Source organism: Gekko japonicus, unplaced genomic scaffold, assembly GCF_001447785.1.
Source record: "Gekko japonicus isolate JY-2015 unplaced genomic scaffold, Gekko_japonicus_V1.1 scaffold8, whole genome shotgun sequence".
NCBI classification, from domain to species: domain Eukaryota; kingdom Metazoa; phylum Chordata; class Lepidosauria; order Squamata; family Gekkonidae; genus Gekko; species Gekko japonicus.
In genome coordinates this window covers 4,038,379-4,062,685 of record NW_015167057.1, presented here as the reverse complement: position 1 = coordinate 4,062,685, position 24,307 = coordinate 4,038,379, and the positions used below count along the sequence as shown (strand labels likewise).

The window sequence follows — 24,307 nt, the reverse complement described above, 5'->3', positions numbered from 1 at the left end:
AAAAGCCGCGGCAGAATTGCGGCTTTTTAGAGGCACAGCAGATTGAAGTGCGGCAGCGGGATCAGACAGATCCCCCGAGCCGTACCGCATTTGCTCCCCGGCATGATCACATGCCAAGGGGGAAGCGATGGGACGAAGGGCGAGGCAGCTGCGCAGTTGTGTGCATGCGCAGTGTGACAGGGTGTCCGCTAGCTGCCATTTTTTATGTGCACCTGTCCTTTCCTGACTGTGGCGCTATGGCGCATGCTTGCTTGCCTGGCTTTGCTAGCTTGCATAAACAGCGATAGGGAGGCTCTCCTGAGACCGTGCGAACTAGCGCTGCCAGACTGGGTTATCTGAATAACCTTGAGGAGGAGGGAGGGCTTGCATTCCATCTCTGGTGTGAATATTTCTGCTCTCATGAGGCACGGAGACTCTCCCGTTCATTATTTAACCTGTCTCCGGAAGAATTCCCCCCCGCGCGCTTGGATTTCATTTGCTTAGCCATTTGCAGCATCACGCTATATGAAGGGATGCATCCACCCCATTGTCATTCCTAACAATATCCCTGTAGACCATGGCAACAGACCTGTAATCAAATAAAGCATAACATTTCCCTGGAATTATGTGTGGAGAGTTGCTTGCTGTTGACCCTGACAGAATTGTTAGGAATCCTCTCTACCCCATTGGACCGAATCTCTCCTGAACGAGATGAGCGGCCCCGGAGGGGCAGGGGTTACCCCGACAACCACGTTGGTGCTTACACCGACCACCACGGTGGTGCCAGTGATGGTACCCACAACGGTGCCCACCATGGCCCCAACCACAATGGTCCCGGTGGTTCCCACTCCAACAACTTCGGGAACAAGGGCGTCCATGATGATGGCCCCACAGATGAAGCAAGCCCCGGAGGGCTGGTGTCAACCATTGGTGGTGCCACACCTCGGTTGGCAGTATCGTTCATCCCAGTACACTTTGGTCCAGGGGTGACCTGCTGCCACAAAGACTGGGACTGGCATTTGGGGGACTCTACGAAAACTACCTGGTCGATGCTGAGAAGTCGGAGTCGGGACAGTATTTTTGACTCCCGGTCGAACTCAGGGCGCTTCGGAATGCCCCCGGGTAGACCCATCACGTTCCCTTCGAGAACTTCGTTAAGTCCGGGGAGGGATGTGGATGGAAGGCTAGATAGCCTGGAACTGGACTGCTGCATGATAATGCGGGACATGGGGCAATTGCTTCAGAACCTTCTAAGGATTGTGGCCCATGCAGTGCAGACCCAACTTGCTGTCCCCCCCCCAGTACTTCCAGCACCTGGGCCCAGCTCAGGGCCGGGTCAGCCGATCCCTCAGCCGCAGCCGCCGCTGCCTCCTCCGCCGCCGCCACTGCCGCAGCCGCCGCAGCACCCAGTGCCGCCGGCAGGGCCCCTACCTCAGCCGGGCATGCCACGTCCGAAGAACTTATTTGACGTGACATTTGATGGTGACCCTGAGAATCTCTCTTTTTTTGTCGTGCGGGTAATGAAGTTTGTTGAGCGCTGGGCTCATTTGTTCCCTGACGAGGAGCAACAAGTGGATTTCATTGCCTCCCGCTTGAGAGGTGCAGCGACTACCTGGTATGTGGGCCTCTACGACCTGGAGGCTGTGGAATTGGAGAGCGTGGATGCCTTTATGTGGGCGCTAAGAGCCCGGTTCGAGGACTGCACCGCAGGCGAAAAGGCAGAGGCATTCCTCCGCACTTTTAAACAAGGCAAGTTATCCATCCGGGAATACTCCACTGAGTTCCACCAGCAAGCAGCAAAAATCCGAGACTGATCCGACCCGGTGTTTGTGCAGCAGTACCGGTAAGGACTGAACACGGATATTTGAAACTCAGTCATGGGGACCCGAGAACCTTGGCGGCTTGGATGCAAGTGGCGGAGAGCACGGAGAGCAGACTGTGCACCATGCGGTTGGATAACACGGTAGCGGCTGGAAGGGCACCAGCACCACCCCACCCCAAGGCGAAACCCCCCTTGCAGTTGCCATCGGTCAGGGAGCAATGGATGAAGCAGGGGCGCTGCCTAAAATGTGGGGAGCAAGGCCATTTCACCGCCAACTGCCCATCGGGAGAGGTGAGAGGATCAGGGGCAAAAGACGGTGACAAGCGCCAGAGCGACTTCCTGCCCAAAAAAGGGACAGCGAAAGCCAGGACCCCCATGCCCTGCAAGTTGGAGCATTGTGCTGGAGTATGTCTTGGGAGGAGGAGATGGAACCAGCAGGAAAAGGCCAGGTCCTGCTGTAAGTGGTGCGGAGCAGCAGGACCCAGCGACGGAGGTGCCTAAAGTGGTGAGCAGTTATCCCCCCCCTCTTTTTTGTGACTGTAACTCTTATGAACCCGGCTATAGGCACGCATATCAGGGTCCGGGGTCTCATAGACTCAGGGTGTGGGCGAGACCTAATCAACCCTTCCTTGGTCTCATGACTGGACGCTGACGTGGTCCGATTGGCCAACCCGTTAGTTTTTACCCAAATGGATGGGTCCGCGATGAAAAAGCCCTGTAGATTTGAGACTGTACCATTACGCATGGGGGCCGGGGATCATTGGGAAGAATGGACTTTTATTGTGTCCCCAAGGGCTAGATTTCCCCTGGTGTTGGGAAACCCGTGGCTCCATGGGCATGATCCCTATATTCTGTGGGGCGACAGGATTATCAACTTCATCTCCCCCAAGTGCCAGAGTCATGTTTGGAACACGAAGTGGGGGACAGCTCCTGACAGTACCCAAGTGCGGGCGTGTTTAGCTTCTGAGGACCTTGCTAAAATCGCTCAGGAGTATAAAGATTTAGCCCGAGTTTTTGCTGAAGAGGAAGCCGATGAGCTCCCCCCCCCCACAACTCAGACTGTGCGATTGAGTTGTTGCTGGGACACAAAATGCCCAAGGGAAAGCTCTATCCTATGAGTCCCTGGTAGAATTACGAAAATTTATTGATAAAAACCTGGCCAGAGGTTTCATCCGGCCAGCCTCCTCCCTGTTCGCAGCCCTCGTGCTTTTCCGGAAAAAGAAGGATGGGGGTTTGTGGCTTTGCACCGACTACCGGGGGTTGAATGCCGTTTCCTCCACGAATGCTTATCCCATGCCGTTAATCAAAGATCTCTTAGCCAAAATGGCCAAGGGAAAGATTTTTCCAAACTTGATTTACGGGACACTTAGTTTTGTGTGCATATACGAGAGGGGGACAAATTCAAGATAGCTTTCAATACCCCTTTAGGCCACTTTGAATACCCGGTGATGCCATTCGGTCTCCAGGGGGCTCCGGGAGTATTTATTAATTTGATAAATGTGTTGCATAAGCACCTGTTTCAAGGGGTCCTTGTCTATTTAGACGACATTTTACTGTATTCCCCTGACAAAACCTCTCATGTGCAGTTGGTCAGAGAGGTGCTCAAAATGTTGCATAAGCACAAACTGTTTGCCAAACTATCAAAATGCGAGTTCCATCAGACAGAAATTGACTTTTTGGGTTATCACATCTCTCCCCGTGTCATAGAAATGGACTAATTGTGCTACCTGTGTAAGATTAACTGCACACTCTAAATAGAGTTGTTAATGTGTAAACCCACATGCCAACTGAGATTCTGGGAACCTCTAATCTCAGGTTGGTGGGGGATTAAGCTCAGAGAGGTTCCTGGTGGCTATTGTTCTTAAATCCAGAGAGCCTACCTTTCTGGGTTATTGAGTAATGTATGGTGCCCGTGCAGAATTCTTTCCCCCATCCCTGGACTGGCTTGGAGGAGAGAATCTACACACCTGCATCATGTGCAAACCCCAGAAAGGGAAACCCCCTGGATTATTGAAACCTTTACCAAACCCAAGCAGACCGTGGGAAGTGATCTCCATAGATTTCATCACAGACTTACCTCCTAGTAAAAACATGACTGTAATTTGGGGGGTGGTGGATTTGTTCTCCAAAGAAGCCCATTTCATCCCATTCCTCAGTTTGCCAACAGCACGGACGTTGGCTAAAGCATTTCTCAAACATGTTTTCAGACTACACATTTTGCCTACCAAGATAATAATGGACAGGGGCTCCCAATTTATTTCGAGATTCTGGGGGGAGCTCATGGAACTCATGAAGATAGAACGGGGCTGAGCAGTGCCTACCACCCAGAGACTGATGGGTCAATCGGAACGTGTTAATCAAACACTTGAACAATATTTACGGTGTTTCACAAACTATCAACAAGACAACTGGGTGGAATTGCTGACTTTAGCTGAATTTTGTTATAATAATGCTCACCAGTCCTCCATAGGAGTATCACCGTTCAAGGCTGCTCTCGGCTATGACAGCCCCCCGATTCCTTTTCTAACATCAAACCCTCGGAAAGGGGGGGAGGCATCTGACTGGTGTGAAGCATTAAGGGAATCGTGGCCACAGATATGTAAGATATGGCCAAGGCAGCATACAAGCACTAGGCTGATAAGAAATGGGTGGAGGGTTGGGTTCTGAAGCCTGGAGATCAAGTATATGTGTCCACAAAGAATCTGCGAGTTTCTCAGTCCTGTCGAAAATTGGCGTGGAAATACATTGGTCCTTTTAAAGTGGTTCAATTGATTAATGAAGTAACTGTTGAACTGGACTTAGCCAAGAACCTAAAACATGTCCATCCAATTTTCCATTTCAGCTTATTGAAATGCAGTCCAGAAACTAATCAATGACGCCCGGAACCGGCAAGATCCCCCCCCCCTATCCTAGTGGAGGGTGAAGAACATTATGAGATCTCAGACATTCTGGACTCTAAAATGAAATGTGGGCGATTGTACTATCTGGTGGAATGGGTGCATTGGGGTCCCCAACATCGGGAATGGGTGGAGGGAAAGGATGTTCGGGCCCCTGACCTTTTGAGGAGATTCCACGGCCGCTTTCTGGACAAACCGGGAGATCTACCGGCCGCTCCGGGAGGAGGTTGATATATTTTTGAGGGGGCAGGATGTCAGCTAGCTGCCATTTTTATGTGCACCTGTCCTTTCCTGACTGTGGTGCTACGGCGCATGCTTGCTTGCCTGCTTTGCTAGCTTGCATAAACAGTGATAGGGAGGCTCTCCTGAGACCGTGCGAACTAGCGCTGCCAGACTGGGTTATCTGAATAACTTTGAGGAGGAGGGAGGGGTTGCGTTCCACCGTTGGAGTGAATATTTCTGCTCTCATGAGGCACAGAGACTCTCCCGTTCATTATGTAACCTCCCTCCGGGAGAATTCCTGCGCGCGCGCTTGGATTTCATTTGCTTAGCCATTTGCAGCATCATGCTATATGAAGGGATGCAGCCACCCCATTGTCATTCCTAACAATATCCCTGTAGACCATGGCAACGGACCTGTAATCTAATAAAGCATAACGTTTCCCTGGAATCGTGTGTGGAGATTTACTTGCTGTTGATCCTGACAGAGGGCTTCGCATATCATGGGATACGGGCGCGTTGGCGATCACACAGCTGCCCATGCTGCGTGTTTCCCAGTAAGTAGCAGTCTTTTGCAGGTCTCTTTTAAATCCGCGTTTTCGGCCGGTAGTGTCGGGTTGGGGACGGGGGCGTAACGCTTGCCAGATGTTGGCATCTGATAGTGCCAGTTTAATCCGCCCTCAACCCGTCCGTTTCGCAGGGCAAATCCTCCCGTGTGACCGGGGCCTCCTTTTTACAGGTCTTGCAGAACTGCATAAGATTCCGCAGGGCCCAGATCTCACTAGGGAGAGTGTTCCACCAGGCTGGCGCCAGAGCCTATCTGGTCGAGGCTAAGTGTACATCTTTTGGGCAGGGGATCACCAGTCTTCAGGAGCTTTGCTGCAGAGTGAAGGGCTTTCCCCTCTTCTGTTTTTAAAGGACTTAATAATTGCTCTTGTGCTTCTACAGTCTGACCAGGGAGTGCTCAGAAGTAAATAGGTAATGGGGTTGCACGGCACAAAATGGTTTTACAAACTTGCTTGGATAAATAATTAAGGACCGTGCTCTGTACTGCCGTGTATAGTTTATTGTGGACCCTATTTATGTAATTTCTGTACCGCTTAGTGTGTGATGTGAATAATTACGCTGTGCTTCAGTGGCTCCAGAATTCCTGGTGGCTCCAGAATTCTGAAACCCCCTGATGCCTGTGTTATGGGGTGTCCCGTTTTTTTTGTGATTGGACTGTTTCACTATCTGTAATCCGCCTTGAGTCCCTGTGAGAAAGGCGGGCTATAAATAACGTAAATAAAATAAAACAAGAATGAAACTTCTAAAATATATAATGAAATAAAAGGCTCAGGGATCGCATGGTATTGCTCAGCACCTGTGATGGCACATGCTCTAGCCAGTAGGTGCTTGTCACATTTGAGTGGTTGGTCTAAACTCCATGAAGTGTATTTGAAGATATCGTTTATCTTAACATAAATGCTTTGCACAGCCACAAAATAATGTGGCTTGACCACGGGGGGAAATGCAGTTTCCCTGTAGAAGAACAGCTTCCTTGAGGCGAGCCATGTAGCTTTCTCACATCTGCAGAATAACAACTGTACGCAAACAACAAAAAAAGCCCCAAAGCCATTTAAGGTCACATCTAATCTTATACATTGGGTTCTTCATTGCTGGAGATAACAGAAAGATATTCGCCCTCCCAAAGATGTTAAATGTCTCTTTTCCCCTTTTTTGTATTCTAGTGTGATTCTCGAAAGCGATCCCCAACAAGTCATGCAGAACGTGAATTTCAGGGTGAGTGGTCTCCCTTTCCATTTTCCCCTTTCTCCCTTGGATCATCCTTCCACTTGGGCTGCCTACTTCACCTCCTCCCCAAAACTCTTTCCATCCCAGATGGTCCCAGAGCCGGCGGCTTACGGCTTCGTTCTGATTGATTATGTCACGGGTAACTCGGAACAGAAAGACATTATACCCGAGAGATTGTACAAATAGCGCAGTGCTGTTGAGGAGTAAGACAGCTCCCCTTTTTAAGCATGTGCACTCTGATGTGGTGTGGCGTGCCGTTGTCTGGGTGGCAATCATCCCGCTCACTTTATCCTCTGCTCCCATTTATCAGGGAAAGCCCCCTCTCCCTTAGTTTGGCTTGTCTTTTACATACTTTAGGGCAGGGGTCCCCAACATGGTGCCAAGGTGCCAGCCGATGCCTTCTCTGTTGGCCGCCAAGTGGTTTTAGAAAGTGGGCAGGGCCATCTGGGGCTTTTCCCAGCAAGGCTTCTGACTGGCCATTGGAAATTTGATTGGCGGTGCAGATTTTTAGAAATGTGGCTTTGGCCCAAGGTTCTTCACCGTGTGACTGAAGGTGAGCTGTGGCAGCCATTTTGTGGCTGGCTCCACTGCCTGCAAGCAGCCGTTTTGTGGCAGCCATTTTGTTTCAGAAGTCCAGTTGCCTGCAGACTCAAAAAGGTTTGGGGGCCCTGCTTTAAGGCCCCGTTAGAAGCTTTGGCTGCAGCATGTGTGTGTGAATGTTGAGGGAGAGGGTTACAATTAAAGTAAATTAAGTCAGCACAGACACCGTGAAGTCCTGGCGGCTTTCATCCCAACAGAACCATTTAGGGAGAGGGATTTCAGGCCCCTCCTTCAGCTGGGCCACATCCATACCTCACTGGATATAGCACTATCCCTATGCTGTCGCAATCCTTTTCAGCTGGATCAGCTTGTTCAGGCTGGATAATCCAGATACAAATGACTGCTATAGTGCAGAGACAGTGCAATACGGGAGGAATAGTCCTATTTATGAAAGACTATGTCTGCTTTTTATTACACTTTATGCCATTAAAGGTTCCTGAAACTGAACTGACAGTGCAATATCCAATAATGTGTGGGGGCCTCTCTCTTTATTTATCAGGAACGTCTCTGTATCTAACAGCTCACAGTGGTATCCAAACTGGATGAAGTATTAGAGGGCTATATTCAGATCAATTTGTGACTTTGTAGTTCTGTTAAGAACAACCAATGGAGGCCCTGGGGAGATGTTATCACTTTCTTCCCATGCTGTTTTCCTGATGCAAAACTTACACACATGCACACGTCTTATCTGGGAGAACCAGGTTTGATTCCCCACTCCTCCACATGCAGCTGGTGGTGTGACCTTGGGTCAGCCACAAGTTCTTTCGGAGCTGTTCTCTCAAGAACAGTCCTCGAAAGAGCTCTCTCGGCCCCACCTACCTCACAGGGTGTCTTGTTGTGGGGAGGGCAAGGGAAAGGAGATTGTAAGCCATTCTTGAGACTCCTTCGGGTAGTGAAGGGTGGATTATAAATCCAATCTCTTCTCTCTCACATGCAGACACATACTGAAATTGATTTTTGGCCAGATTGTACCTGTATAATCCTTTTCAAATGTTTGATTTTTGGCACTCCAACCATGTGTATTAAGAATATAGGAAGCCCTCTCCTGGACCAGGCCAGTAGTTCATCTAGTCCACTTTGTCTGACACAGTGGCCAACCAGTATTCTGGAGGGCCCACAACAGGGCATGGAGTCTGAGGCCTTCCCTTGTTGCCTCCTGGCTCTGGGATTCAGAGGTTTACTGCCTCTGAATGTGGAAGTTCCCTTTAGTCATCACGCCTAGTAGGCACTGACAGACCTACCCTCCATGGGTAAGAGAAGCCAGAAGGAAAAAATGGCCCCAGAAAACACCCCACCCAAACAAAAGGGTGAGGAAGAGTATGCCTGCCTGCCTTGCCAGCCCCACTTGCCACCCTTGCCATTCTTGGATTCTTCCCACCCATGTGGAGGGGTTCAGGCCATCGGCTCACTTGGAGAAGTCTCAGTGGCCATAATGGTTCATGTGTTCCCAATGGGAGCTCACGCCACCCACGATCCTCCCCGTAGATGCAGTCATTGTTTTGTGTGAATCGGGCAGTCCGTGAATCTTCCAGCTTTGGTATGTGCAAACGGAACACAGGGGTTTTGAGGGTAAAAAAGGTAAAGGTTCCCTTGCTCGAAAGCCAGTCGAATCCGACTCTAGGGTTGCAGTGCTCATCTCCGTTTCAAAGCCGAAGAGCCAGCGCTGTCCGAAGATGTTTCCGTGGTCATGTGGCCAGCATGACTAAACACCAAGGGGCACGGAACGCTGTTACCTTCCCACCGAAGTGGTACCTATTTATCTACTTGCAATTTCTTGCTTTCGAACTGCTAGGTTGGCAGGAGCTGGAACTAGAGACGGGAGCTCACTCCGTCATGCGGCACCCGGTTCTCGAACTGCTGAACTACTGACCTTCCACAGCCTGCAGTTCAGCGTCTTAGCCACTTGAGCCACCACAGCTATACTGAAGCAGTACATGTGTGCAGAAATAACCATGTTTTCTATTAATGCACAATGGCAAATGAGCATAACAGGAAGACTATGGGTGGCACACGCATTCATCATGTGCAGCTGGAACAGGAAAATCAAATGTCTGGAAAGGACTTAACATTTTCCCCCCATAGCAAGCCCACTGAGATCTGTATTGGGAAAACAGTACAGGCCAGGGGAAAAGTTTTTTTAAAAAAAACCCTCTTCATTTCTGCCCCCCTCCTCGGTTGTGCCACACCCTCCCCTGCCCATCTGTTATGTATAGAAATATCTGAAGCCAGGAGATCTGATTACAGCTCACCCTAGCTGTGCCCCGAATGTGTATTGTAGTAAACCATTAACGTGGTCTCTGAGATAGCTCTAATAATTTCTCCAGTTTTGAAAACTGAAACCAAGTGCAAAGTAAAACCTGATGCACGCGGCGAACATTTCTAGACTTGTTATGAAGCATCAGAAAACATTGAGCGTGTACAAAACAGATACGCTTCATGTAAACGGCTTTTTTAAAAAGTTAGGCTCAGATGTCAATGTGTAACTCGTGGCCGACGCAGGGAATTACAGTCAGACAGCAGCTGCAAGTTCCTTATGGGAATTCGTCTCCGTGGCACTGCAGGGACCCAGTTTGGATCTGGATGGAGACATGAGGGGGACATGTTCAGCCTCCCTGCCCACACCAGTTTCCAACTTGAAACTGTCTGGGGGGCATTATTTGTCTCACTAGACAGCTGCGCATACAAGTATTCAGTGAATGCATCCAAGAGGGAGTCTTGCCATGAATTTTGTCTCCATCACTTGTGGCCTGAGATTGCCCTCCTGATGGATTCCCCATCCCCAGCTATGTACCCCACTACACAGTTTCCCAAGTGCTCAGGGGATCGGTCTGCCATGGCTTCTGATCTTGTTTTGCAATCTGGTAAGAGCAGATGAGGGTGGATGTTCAGGGCAAAAAGGGGTGGGGGAGGCAAAAAGGAGGAGAAGAAGAAGTTGTTTAACAACAGCAACAGGGAGAGGAGGAGTTGGTTTCATTCCCTGCTCTTCACTACACAAAGGAGCAGCTTACAGTCGGAGCAGCTTACGGTCTCCTTTCCCTTCCCCTCCACACAGCAGGTACCCTGTGAGGTAGGTGGAACTGAGAGAGCTCTTTCAAGAACTGCTGGTGAGAGAACAGCTCTGAAAGAACTTGTGACTGACCCAAGGTCACTCCAGCAGCTGCATGTGGAGGCGTGGCGAATCAAACTGGGTTCTCCAGATTAGAGTCCACTACACCAGGCTGGCTCAAGTCTATAGCTTGTACATGTCTCAAGTCCATAGCTTGTACAGTTTCCTCCAAAGAGGCCAGGGCATTGTATCTGTTGTTTCTCTCTTCTTCACAACAGCCCTGTAAGGTAGGCCAGGCAGAGAGAGTGACTAGCTCAAGGTCATCCAGTGTGCAGAATGGGGATCTGAACCTGGGTCCTAGCCCAACATTCTGACCATGCTGGCACTCATATTAGTACACCGAGCAAACACTGATGCATCTTGTCCCTCTTGCTTTATCCCAGGCAGCCTGCAGTCCTTGCAGTGTGACAGGGCAGACGGTCTGGCCCTTCTCCTTTCTCACCTGCCACAGCAATCCACAGCCACTCCCCCTCCTCTTCATAATATATGCAAAAGTTAAACACAAAAAACTGGCAGGCTGCCACGTGTTATCATCCGTTAGAAATAGGCTGAGCTGCTGCAGTCCCATAGAATGTCCAGGTGCTTTCTTATGGGTGGGGGAAAGGCCATGGAATGTTCACAATGTGTTCAGTTTCTGTGAGGGAACTCGGTGATTACCTGAGCTAGGGAAACCTCATGCTGGGCATAGGAAGCTCTGATGGCCCTGTCCACTTCCCTCCCTCAGAGGCAAGATTTCCCCTCTGTTTCCCTTTCCCTTTACTGACAGAGCCACCCTAGTAACGTGCTTTCTTCTTGGCTGAAGAGCTCTGGCTGTCCCACCCTGTTCCCGTACCATATTTTGGCTGTTGGCTCAGCCCAGGAACCTGAGGGAAGGATCAGGAGCCCCCTTTAAATTAACCGACTTAAATGGCACTTGGGGTGTTTTGAAATTCAAAAATAGCAATCTGTTTTATTTAACATAGAGGGGAAAGGTCAGGTGAAATCAAGGGTTGAAATTCCTGTGGTAAAATCAGTACATGTGCAGGTTTTAGTTCTTATGTTTCAGGCTAATGAGAGTTTCTTAAGGTGTTCAGAGTTACTTTCTCAAAAACCGCCAGTTCACTTTCTTAGAGTGTTCTCTGACTCTTTTGGTTTCCAGAAGGCTGGTACACTCTTTCCAGTACCCAAACTCCTCCTCTTGAAACACCAGTACTCAACTTGAGTTTTTAACTTCAGGTCTCCAAAGGCAGTTTTTAAACCACACCAGACCAGGGATCGCTGCACTCTTCAGAGCTGTTTGACTGGGTAGGGAATTTTATTCTCTCTCTAGAAGATCTATCCCCTTTCCTTGGTCCGAATGGGAGTCTTCACCTACTTCCCAAACTTCCTTGCCAACTTCCCCTCAATTTTCCTGTCTGTGTTAAACTGCTCTCAGCTACGGCTGAATTCCGAAACGGTCAGTACTCGACTCTTCTCAGCTAGGGCTTCAATCAGCCTGACTCTCTCCTCAGTATCCAGTTCAGAAGTCTTTCTCTGCTCAGCTTATGCTAACCAATCAGATCTCTTGGAACAGCCTGTCACTCGAGGCTCTCTGGCTCTGTAAGGAAGTAACCCTTCACAGTCCTTTATCTGTTTACACAGCACTTCTAAGCTTTTAAAAGTGCAGTCCATCACAGAAGCCAAAAAGGGCTGTGGGAAGAAGAGGTTTGCTGGGTAGAGGAGATGAGTGGGAAAGGTGACTGGGGTGATCTACTTTTCTATCCCATTTTCATTCTGCCTTTCCTCCCAGGACAGTGAACACATTTCTTCCCACTTCCACTTTATCCTCATGAAAATGTCCCTGTGAAGGAGTTTAGGCTGAGTGTGAGTGACTGTAGCCCAAGATCAGCCACCAAAGCTTCATAGCAGAGTGGAGATTTGAACCCAGGTCTCCCCAGCCCAGACTAGCCTGATCTTGTCAGATCTTGGTAGTTAAGCAGGGTCGGCCCTGGTTAGTATTTGGATGGGAGGCCACCAAGGAATACCAGGTTTGCTATGCAGAAGCGGGCAATAGCAAACCACCTCTTACCTTGAAAACCCTATGGGGTTGCCATACGTCAGCTACAACTTGACGGCACTTTACACACACACACACACACACACACTCCAGTCCTAGTCATAGCACAGTCACAGAGCCAGTTTGATGTAACGGTTAGGAGCATGGACTCTAATCTTGGAGAACTGGGTTTGATTCCCCACTCCTCCACATGCAGCTGCTGGTGTGACCTTGGGTCAGTCACAAGTTCCTTCAGAGCTGTATTCTCAAGAGCAGTCCTTGGAAGAGCTCTCTCAGCCCCACTTACCTCACAGGGTGTCTGTTGTGGGGAGAGGAAGGGAAGGAGATCGTAAACCGCTCCAGGTAGTGAAGGGTGGAGTATAAATCCAATCTCTTCTTCTCTCTCTTCCCTCTATTACACTGTCTCTCACACAAGAGATGAGATGGGCCTGAATCTGACACACAAGTGTGATTCTCAATGGCTACCCCCACCCAGTCACACAACTCCTTCCCGTTAGAGACTCACAAAAGGCTACGTCTGAACAATTCTCTGAAGTCCTTAAGATCTACCTGGGCTGCTGGGGTGGGGTGGGGGAGGGTCTCAGGATTAAAACTGTGACAGATGAGGAAATTTCAGGGGAGTTTAAACTGAACACAGTTCTGACAGGGCTTTAATTTTGTGACCTGTCTGGGCCTTTGGGATGAGACAGACCATAGTTTCGAAACAAGTACATAAATAAACCTCGATCTGAAACAAATGGCCAAGTGTGCAGTGTATATTCTGCGCACTACAGATCAGTATTGAAATGGGAACGGTGGGGGGGGGTGGCATGAGGGGGTTTCCCAGCATGCTGTGTGTGCTTCACTTCTCAAGGGGAGGGTTGACAAAGCAGTTAAAACAAAGCCGTGTCATCAAGCGATATAGAACCTTTCTCCACTTACGCATTAGCAGTGTGCCAAAGCCTGCTGTGAGCCTGTTGCATGTTTTGTTTTTAAAACCTGGGTTTTTACTTGTGCAAACGCTGCTCCCAGACTTAACTATGCACTTGCGGTTGCCTGCGAACACTATTCATGTGGGTTTGCTAGTGGCAGCAGATTGGATAGGAGCTTTAATACCAGTTGCCAAGCTTCATGTCCACAAGGAGAGGTATCACAGCACGAACTGCACTCACCCTCAGCAGCAACTCTCGTGTCCACAGCGTATATAAGAACATAAGGAGAGCCCTGCTGGATCAGACCGATGGTCCATCTAGTCCAGCCTCCTATCTCACACAGTTGCCAACCAGCTCCTCTGGAAGGCCAAGAACAGGGCATAGAGGCCGAGGCCTTCTCCTGATGTCACTTCTGGCTCTGGGATTCAGAGGCTTAGTTCCTCTGAATGTGGAGGTTCTTCTCAGTCACCATGGCTAGTAGCCACTGATAGACTTATCCTCCATGAATCTAATGAATCTCCTTATAAAGCTGTTTATTCCTGTGGCCATCAGGACATCCTCCGGCAGCAAATGCCACATTTTAATCACTCACTGTGTAAAGTAGTGTAGTTCATCCAGGATGCATAATTAGGGTTGCTGGTTGTGCCCTGGGAAATTCCTGGAGATCTGAGGGCCTGTGAAGAAGGGAATCCAGAGAGGGATTTCACCTGGGATCTGTGGTTTATCACCGAGCTTGCCCTCCAAAGTTGCCATTTGCTCCAGGAGAACTGATCCCTGTCACCTGGAAACCAGTTGTAATTCTGTGGCAAAATCCATGCCCCACCGAGAATCATAGAATCATAAAGTTGGAAGGGACTTCCAGGGTCATCTAGTCCAAACCCCTGCACAATGCAGGAAATTCACAAATACCTCCCCCTCACACCCGCAATGACCCCTGCTCCATGCCCAGAAGATGACAAAAAAACCTCCAGGATCCCTGGTCAAGCTAGCCTGCAGAAACCCCAAAGTGACCCCAAAGTGGCAATCAGCATTTTCCTGGGGGTGTAAGAAAGGGCCACAAGAACTAAGCACCGAGGCAACCCTTCCTGCCCTCCCTCTCATGATCTGCCTCAGTTCACAGAATCAGCATTGCTGTCAGATGGCCATCTGGCCTCTGTTTGAAAACCTCCAAAGACGGAGAGCCCACCACCTCCAGAGGAAGCCTGTTCCACTGAGGAACTGCTCAAACTGTCAGGGAGTTCTTCCTAATGTTTAGCCAAAAACTCTTCTGATTTAATTTCAACCTGATGGTTCTGGTCCGACCTGGGGCAGCAGCAAACAACTCTGCACCATCCTCTATATGACAGCCTTTCAAGTATTTGAAGATGGTTATCATATCACATCTCAGTTATTCCTCTCCAGGCTAAACATACCCAGCTCCTTCAACCTTTCCTGATAGGACTTGGTCTCCAGACCCTTCACCATCTTTGTTGCCCTCCTCTGGACATGTTCCAGCTTTTCTATTCCTTCTTAAATTCTGGTTCCCAAAACTGAACACAATACTCTAGGTGAGGTCTGAAACCTGAAGATTGGCAGTCCTAAGCTTAATGTTCCACAAATGGAAATGCCCCTGGGTGACTGTAGCAGCTACCAGCCCCTATAGCTGCAACAGGCACCAGTACAGAATCATCTGCATCCCAGCTCTCAGAGCTGCCACCTGCCTCCTCAGGCGGGCTCTGCTGGAGAAAAGGTAGCAGGTGGGCAAGCCAGTCCCAGTCTGCATCCTCTTTACACTTTTGAATCTCATTTGCCATCTTAGTGCCCATTCATCCAATGAGGGGGAGTTCTTCTTGGAGGTTTCCCCATCCCAAACAATTTACACAGGCCAGTTTGGCATGGTGGTTAAGTGTGCGGACTCTAATCTGGGAGAACCTGGATGACCTTGGGCAAGCCATAGTTCTGTCAGAGCTGTTCTCTCAAGGGCAGTTTTGGAAAGAGCTCCCTCAGCCCCACCTACCTCACAGGGTGTTTGTCGAGGGGAGGGGAGGGGATTTGTAAGCCACTCTGAGACTCCGAGTGAAGGACGGGTATAAATCCAATCTCCTCCTCCTCTTCTTGTTCCTCAGTGCTCTTTTAAATCAAGGGTTTTTGTTTTTTTTAAACAGTATTTTAGCATGGAAACTGTTGTTTTAGACTGTCCATGGTTTGTTTCATGGCCTATGTTTTTATGCTGGCCTGCGGCTTTTTTAATGCTGGATTTTCCTCAACAGCTTTGAATGTTTTTTTTAAAAAAAATAATTTATGATCATTTTCTTATTTTTATCTTGTAAGCCCCCTTGAACAGGTTCCTGGAGAGGTGGCATTAGAAATGTTCTAAATAAATAAACACTCCCTGCAGTGGTTGCCAACAGGCCTGGAGAAAAACACCTTGCCTCTCTAATAGAGGTGTTTATGTGTGGAAGCAGGCAGCTGAAGCTGTTCACAGCACGGGGGGCAAATAACATCACCTGGTAAATAATATGCCATTAAACCTCTCTTACAGGGATAAGGGCCCTTCTTGTCGGGCCAGGTAGCAAACCTACCCGACAGGCTGTGGATCTAGGGTTCCCAAGTACCTACCTACGATCCGGCGGGGGACACATGCCTCCCCGCCGGTAGATTCTTGCTTGTAACATAAGTGCTGCACTATTCCGTTGCCCAGATGTGATATAAGCACGTAGCTGGGCGATGCTCTGGTAATGGGACTGGAAACTCAATGGTACCATCGAGTTTCCAGCCCCATTGCTAGAGCGTCGCCCGGCTACATGCCTACGTCATGTCTGGGCGACGGAATAGTGCAGCGCCTGCGTTTTTCCCGCAGGAATGGTCCCACGAAGAACTATACATCCCCCACCGAATTAAGATCCCTGTGTGGATCACTTATTTGTCAGCCTCCAGGTGGGGCCTGGAGATCTCCTGCTATTACAACTGATCTCCAGAGAATAGCGATCAGTTGCCCTGGAGAAAGTGACTGCTTGGGAGGGTGGGTTCTGTGGCACTGTACCCTCCTGAGGTCCCTCCCCTCCCCAAGTCCGGCCCTCCACAGGCTCCACCTCCAAAATCTCCGGAGCTGGCAACCCTACCTGGGAACAAGGTAAACACTGCCAATACCAGTGTGGGACCTTTATATTAAGCATTTATCTCACAGAAGTTCAGATTCAAATAGTTTCTCACATCAAGGTTATTTTAAACTTCCAAAACTTCACTTGGCTGCCAGCTGTTGCAGGAACGCCACATGATCCAATTCAGTAAGCAAGGCGTTGGTATTTTTTGTATGGAACTGACATGTATAGATTTAAATAAAATTTAAATTAAAAAAAATATTAAGCCTTTATTCGACCATTTGTCCTCCTGTGCTCTTTTGCTCAGTGATAAGGATCTGAAGATCACTCCAGCGATTGCAAAATTTGTCCCAGTCCTTTTTAGCCCTTGCATCTAAGAAATAAGTGTTTTATGCTGCTCAGGATTCGTGAATCAATGAGCTTCTAAGGGGACAAAAGAAAAGGAAAGTGTAGAGCCTCTGGGACCCCCCCCTTCCCATTAGTGTGAAAATGATCATTTTGTTCCTGCCTTCTGCATAAAGTTCTTAACGGCCACCAGCCTATAACAGTTGCTGCCCTCTTAGCTTTTGACTGTTCAATCTGAGTTCGATGGAACTCACTCCCCATTAGGTGTAATTGGAATTGCAACTATGGTGGCAACTCGTGTTTGTTCTGCCAAGAGCTTGTGCTGTCTTCTGTTTCCCACATCTGAGCAAGACTTCTGCTTTTCAAGGGTCCCGGTCACACGGGCAGGAAAATGCTGGGGGGAAACGTGGCAGTTAGCCCCAGGGCTAAAAACCGCGGGGTTGCTCGAGCAGACCTATCGATCGAGGTCCCGAGGAGGTCCCGTGGTAGGGGGGAGGTGCCGATCACTCCACAGTCTTGCGGCGCGCAAAGAAGCGGGGCGCGGGGCAAATGGGGTTGCTTGTTTTTTTTAAAACTCAAATGTGCGCATGCTCCCTTGGGTGCTTGTGCGCATCCGTGGAGACTTTGAAAAAAAACCCTTTTCCGAGGGGACATGGGCGGGCGCCGGAACTACCACCGGAAACACGATCAGACGCCCGCCCTTGCCCCGCGGTTTCAGGAAACTAGTACCTCCGAGGTACTAGTTTTTTACCGCACATCTTCTGCAGGAAGCCACGGGATAGCCATGGGAGCTCTACGCTTCCCAGATGTGGCAGTGAGATCGCACCCGGAAAATCCGCCTATCTTCCGTCCCTCTAGCGTGCCTAATGCTCCGTGTGACCGCAGGCCAAGGTTTGCCTTTTAGGACTCCTCAGCTCAGCTCCAGTCCCTAAATCTTCCCAACTAATCTCCATCAACTTTCCTAACTGCAATCCTAAGAACATTTTCCTGGGAATAAGTCCCGCTGAAGAAATGGGACTTTCTTGTGAGTAGACCTGCTTAGGATTGTTCTTCTTGCCTTCTCTTTTTAGGTGGATGACAGCCCATTGTCGGAGCATAGTGTCACTCAGGTAAGCCTCCTCAAACCATCGAGTTTTTCTTACACACAGGTAGATACTCTTCTCTCTTGGCTGATGGTTTTCCCACAGGTTTGGAATTTGCAGATTAATTAAATGTGTGTTGGTCTCAGCCTTGAGGAGTGCACATAAAGTTAATCATGCTTTTGTGCAGATATATACCCCCAACACACACACACAAGGAGAATATGTTTGCCCTGGCAAACGTAAGAACATAAGAAGAGCCCTGCTGGATCAGACCAGTGGTCCATCTAGTCCAGCATCCTGTCTCACACAGTGGCCAGCCAGTTCCCCTGGAGGGCCAACAATGGGGTATAGAGACTGAGGCCTTCCCCTGAAAAGAATTTAAGCCCTGCTGAGTCAGACTAGTGGCCTATCTAGTCCAGCCTCCTGTCTCACTCAGTGGCCAACCAGTTCCCCTGGAGGGTCAACAATAGGGCATAGAGACTGAGGCCTTCCCCTGATAAGAATGTAAGAAGAGCCCTGCTGAGTCAGACCAGTGGCCTATCTAATCCAGCATCCTGTCTCAGTGACCAACCAGTTTCTTTGGAGGCCCAGCAACAAGGCATAGAAGCCAAAGCCTTCCCTTGATGTTGCCTCCTGGCATTGGGATTCAGAGGTTGACTGCCTGTGTACATGGGGGTTCCCTTTAGTCACCAGGGCTAGTTGTTGTTGTTGTTGCACAGTCGAGTCCAACTCTTCGCGATCCCATGGACCACTCCACGCCAGGCCCTCCTGTCTTATTATTCTTTGCAGCATCGGACTTTCCTTTCACCATCAGACACATCCACAGCTGAGCGTCCTTTCGGCTTTGGCCCAGCCACTTCACTCTTTCTGGGGTTACTCGTAGTCGCGCTTTGCTCTTCCCCAGTAGCATATTGGACACCTTCCGACCTGAGGGGCTCATCTTCCAGCGTCATATCTTTTAGCCTTTTGCTACTGTCCATGGGGTTTTCTTGGCAAAGATACTGGAGTGGGTTGCCATTTCCTTTTCCAGTGGATCGCGTTTTGTCTGAGTTCTCCGCTGTGGCCTGTCAGTCCTGGGTGGCCCTCCACGGCCTCATTGAACCACGCAAGCCCCCTCGCCGCGTCAAGGCAGTGATCCGTGAGGGAGACCAAGGCTAGTAGCCACTAATAAACCCATCCTCCGTGAATTCATCTAATCCCCTTTTAAAGCTGTCTATGCCTGTGGCATATGAAACCCCGTGATGGGGGAGGAACCACTCAGCAGGTTAGAGCAGAGAATGGGCAGCATGGAAAGGGTCAGTTGCCGCCTCCTGTACTCTTTGAAAGAATACCTCATCCCAAGTTGTAAGAATGTGTTTGGACACACTGCATAGTTAGCACCAGATACCATGACAGTATGTGTGGTGAGTGTCTGCCTAGGCGCATACAAATAACATAAACTGCACTCGTTGGATGTAGGCATGAAGCTAAGAGCCACACCATTCTCTCTTCCCACAATCTGGAAAGGAGAAGGCTGTAGCCCAAGACTGCTTGTCAGCCCAGAAACTTAAATCGTGCTAGGATATAGAATTTCCAGGGCCCCCCTGGCCACTGGCAGGGGGGGTTGGAGGCCTGTAGAGTTGCCAGCTCCAGGTTAGGAAATTCCTGGAGATTTGGGGATGGAGCCTGGGAGGACAGGGACCCCAGTAGGGTACAATGCCATACATTCTGCCCTCCAAAGCATCCATTTTCTCCAGGGGAACCAATCCCTGTCACCTGGAGATGAGCTGTAATCCTGGGGGATCCCCAGGTCACACCTGGAGGCTGGCAACCCTAGTTAGGAATCGTGGGAGAGACACCTGCACACCCTCAGGTTATTGTCCCTCCACTCACTACCAATGCTGCCTCTAAGCTGTGGAGTCTTGTGAGCAAAAATTCTACTTTGTGGCCTACTGGCATTAAAGTCGTGAGCGAGCAATTTGGCTACTGCATAAATTAGTTTGCTCTGGAGCCCTCCTTCCTGAGACAAAAATGGGTGAGCTGGAGGCTAAAAAACTGTGAGCTAGCTCACACTAACTCAGCTTAGAGGGAACACTGCTCACTACCTGTCTTCCAGCATGCTCTCTTCTCCAAATTCACCCCGATGGCATAAACCAAGAACATAAAAGGGTCGGGGGTAGGTTCTTGCAGGTTTTCTAAACACTGTATGAACTGCCTCTTCTTGTGTAGTCCCTAATAACAAGTACTCCAAAACATAAAACTGATCACTTGGGTCTATGCTGCTGCTGCTGGGCCCGACCCTAGGGTTGCCAGCTCTTGGTTGGGAAAATACATGGAAATTTGGGAGGTAGAGGCTGGGGAGGGCAGGCTTTGGGGAGGGGAGGGGCTTCAGGAGGGTATAATGCCATAAAGTCCACCCACCAAAGCAGCCATTTTCTCCAGGGGAACTGCTCTGGATCATCTGGATATCAAATGTAACAGCAGATCTCCAGGTGCCACCTGGTGGTTGGCAACTGTACCCAACACTTCAGTCCCGTTTCCCAGATATGTGCATGGAAATAGATTTTTCCATGTGAGGATCAGTACAACCAGCCGTGCAAAAAAGTGCATCCCGTGGTGATATAAAGAAAGCAAGCCACAAACACTAAGAGAGCCCTGATTATCAGTGCTGCTTTCTTGGAAGATCCCACCCCTACATTTCAAGCAATCCATTTTCTCAGGCTCAAAGAAGAGAGAGGGCATGTATTAGTTGCTCCAGATTCTTGCTTGTGAAATCTTGGGAGCCAAAGCTGGATAGGTGGGTGGGGGAAATCCCCTGTTGGCTGACCTCAGGTAGTGTGATGACTTCACGCTTTCATACAGCCAGTCAGATTTGGCTAAGTGGTGCTACAGAGCCTAATTAGAGTGAGAGCATAGCTGTCCTGCCCTCACTCTGTACCGCTGAACATTTTAATCCCTATTTTGCTTGAAATGGGGTACATTTTCTGGGGGTGATTTTCTTTTTTCTTTTCTTGCAAAATGAATCTCCCACCCCTCCTTTAGCTCACTACGTACAGTCAGGTTTTTTTTTGCCAGTGTAACTGTTATGACTTTTGCTGCAAAGAAACCTGGAAATCCTCCCATTAGAGATGTTTGGTCCTCTAGGGATGCCAGCCTCCCTGTGGGATCTGGGGATCCCCTGGAATCACATCTCATCTTCAGACATCAGAGATTAGTTCCCCTGGATAAAATGGATGTTTTGGAGGGTGGACTCTATGGCCTTGTACCCCCTCCCCCGCCAAGGTCTCTGCCCTCCCCGGGCTCCAACCCCAAATCTCCAGAAGTTCCCCAACCTGGAACTGGCAACCCTAGCCCCCCAACCCCCTGCTGGCAGTCAGGGGGGACACACACCTGGCAACCCTTTCCCCCTCACAGAACTACAGTTCCCAAAATTCCCAGGGAAGAGAGATGACTGTTAAACGCATTTAAGTCAGTGTTAGATATACCCAGGAGTGGTATAGTTTGTAGCTTCCGGAAAGTGCAGTCAGCAGATTCCCCTGGCCAGTGAGACGGTACTGTGGGTTGCCTAGCAACTGCAACTGAACTTTGCATAGGCCCAGTACAACAGCTGGGCAGAATGCTGGAGATATGTGGGGGGGGGGGGGGGGGGGGGGGGACAGGCAGAGGAGATGTCAATGAGAGGAAAGGCTGCCCCCTACAGGGCAAGAAGCTGGGTCAGATTTTCTCTGTGGGTGATCCAAAAGATTTTGCTCCTAGAGGGATGACGATTGATTCGCTGGGGGAGTGATCCAGCCGAAGTTAAGCCAGTTTAGGACTGCACGGCTAAGCACCCAGCTGTTCCACAGGAATCAGTAAACCTTCAAGATGGCTTAACTTTGCTTGGATTGGACCTAGAATCGCCAACAGACCTGAAAGGAAAAATTCCTGCCCTTTTAAATAAAAGCCTTAATGTATGGAAATGGGCCAATGGAGCTTCCCGTAGCATGGAACATCCCATCAGCCTCTATTTAAAAAGGCAGGACATTTTGTCACCGGCCTCTTGGCATTTTCAAGCGATTTGTTGCAATTGTATCCTGCCTCTCTCACAAGGAACTCAGAGGGGCTTGTGTGGTTTTCTTTTACCAGCCCCTCTTCTAAAATTATCTCCAGCAAACCTTTCCAGATGAGAAGGTGTTCCCATACACTAGGGTGCCACGGTGGCGGTGGAAGCATGCCGACTTATGGTGACCCCATAGGGTTCCCAATCCCCCGGTGGGGGAACCCCTGCTTTCGCAGGTTCTTGCCCACCACCAGCCAGCTGGCTGGTGGGGGGAACTCTCACCCCCAACTGACCTTCCCGGTAAAACCGGAAATGCAGGCCTCAACATGATGACATCGCCCAGAAGTGATGTCATCACATCGAGGACTTGGGGGGACACACAAATTTACCATAGAGTTTTGTCCAAACACCAGATTGTCCCCCCCCCAAGTGTCCCTGACATGATGATGTCATTTCCGGGTGAAGTCGTCATGTCGGCGCCTGCACCTCTGGTTTTACCGACTTCCAGTCTTCTGGAAGGACGTTGGGAGTCCCCCAGCGGCCAGGTAAGTGGACCGGGCAACCCTCTGACCCCATAGGGTTTTCAAAGCAAGAGACATTCAGAGGTGATTTGCCATTGCCTGCCTCTGCATAGTGACCTTGGACTTCCTTGGTGGTCTCCTGTCCAAGTACTAAGCAGGCAATCCTGAAGGCTTTTTAAGGCAAGAGACCTTCAGAGGTGGTTTGCCATTGCCTCCTTTGTGGCCAGGGCTGACTCTGCTTAGCTCGCCTGGGCTGTCCAGGGGAAGGGAGGGCACCTTAGTACTATCCTACTTTTGGGGAAGCTCTCAGGCTGGTGGTGGGAGGACAGACAGTGTCCGTGGGTGGATGAATTAGGAGGCCAGAGGCCAAGGAAGTTCCACCAGCAAGCTAAAGTGTTAAGGATCAGGGGGAGGGGTTGTGGGGAGATGTATTCAAAGTACAAGTAAAGCATATTACGTTGACACTTTTAATTAGCAAGTGTTTCCTTTTCAAAAGAAGGATTAAGCTACTCGGAAGACCTTGCTAAAAGTAGTTAAAATAAATATAGGAAAAAATTGAAATAGGAAGGGTGTTATTTGGGGAGGGGTATTATTTTGCTCAGTGCCCTACAAACGGTGGAACTGGTTTTGATTCTGATTCCTCACTGCTGATCCCTTGCAAGCTTTCTCCATCTCAAAGACACAGTGCCATCTAGTGTTTGAGATGGATCGAGCCGGACCACCTGCTCCTTTGGCTAATTACGTCTCTTCCTTCCAAAAATTTTGATTCCTTTAACTGTGTTCTGATTCAGGGACTTAATTTATGCCCAGGTTCATCAGCACCCTTTTTTCATAGTAGTGGCAGGAGACTAATGGAAAATAGAGTGCCTCTGAGGATGTTCAGAGTGCCTTTCCCACATCACTAAATAGCTATCATCTACAACCACACATTTGTGATTGGAGGAAGGTCTTCCACTAAAAACAAACAAAAAACACCTATTCAGGTTGATTTTGCCCTGATTAAGTTGGCTCCAGATGGAAGAAAGAGACACGAGGCTGTTTGAAAAGGGTCAGGATAGATGACCATAGTCAGTGATCAAAATACTTAAGAGAGAAGGAAATAACTAATTTTCATTTTCATCTCCCTCCTTTTTCTTCCTTCATCTGTTCATAGGTTCTGCAGTCGGCCAAAGAACAAATTAAATGGTCCTTATTAAAATAAACATCCAGAACAAAAGACCTTGTGTCGGCGATTTTTGATTTATAGTTTCTCACAGTGCTCTAATTTAAGCCTTCCCCATGTGGCCCCAAAGGAAGAGGGAGAAGACCTTTCGGTGGAATACAAGATGGCTGCCCCTCAGCATCTGGGAGAACGACAGCATTCCACGGGCTTGTTCTGGTACCTTGGAGGCTGCCAAAAAGAAAGATCTGTTCCTAGCTAATGTGGGCATGGCCTTCTCTGTTCACAGACAGTTGTCTTTGCGGCAGCATTCTGGAACGTACTGGGACCTTCCCCTCAGGTTCACAATATGTCTGGACATCTGTTTGGGCAGATCTCTCAGCTTCTCCATGATCCCTTGGAGGACTGGGAGAAAGACGGCTCTGTGTGCGTGCTTTGTAAAAGAAGTGTAAACATAGCAATGGGAGCAATATGAACGATTTGTCAAAACATGATAACCATTCTAAATAACATTTCCAAGATGGCATTTTTACCACATATTAAACCATTTCTGCCCCCCTTTTCACCAACAGGGACCCCAGATTGGCTTACAATGTTCCCCCCTTCTCCATTTTACTCTAACAACAACCCTATGAGTTAGCATAGGCTGAGTATGTGTAACTGACCCAAGGTGAGCTTTCATGAGAAACGGGGATTCGAACCCAGGACTCCTGGACCCTAATCTGACAAGCTAACCACT

At 49.2% G+C, this 24,307-nt stretch overlaps 1 protein-coding gene across 2 annotated transcripts in view; it reads left to right on the top strand.

The window, feature by feature from the left end:
- COPZ2 (coatomer protein complex subunit zeta 2) overlaps positions 1-23,624 on the top strand; it is a 37,554-nt gene extending 13,930 nt beyond the window's left edge. The window contains exons 7-10 of one of the 2 annotated variants that reach the window (XR_001482560.1): positions 6,648-6,699; positions 6,799-6,914; positions 17,859-17,897; positions 23,563-23,601. Coding sequence is in view for 1 of the 2 variants with exons in the window: in XM_015412446.1 (XP_015267932.1) it covers positions 6,648-6,699; positions 17,859-17,897; positions 23,563-23,610 (139 nt within the window). In the remaining variant the exon portion in view is untranslated. Of the gene's footprint in view, positions 1-6,647; positions 6,700-6,798; positions 6,915-17,858; positions 17,898-23,562 lie in introns of both variants that reach the window. The other variant, XM_015412446.1, reaches the window with a different exon arrangement.
- The last annotated feature ends 683 nt before the right edge of the window (positions 23,625-24,307 follow it).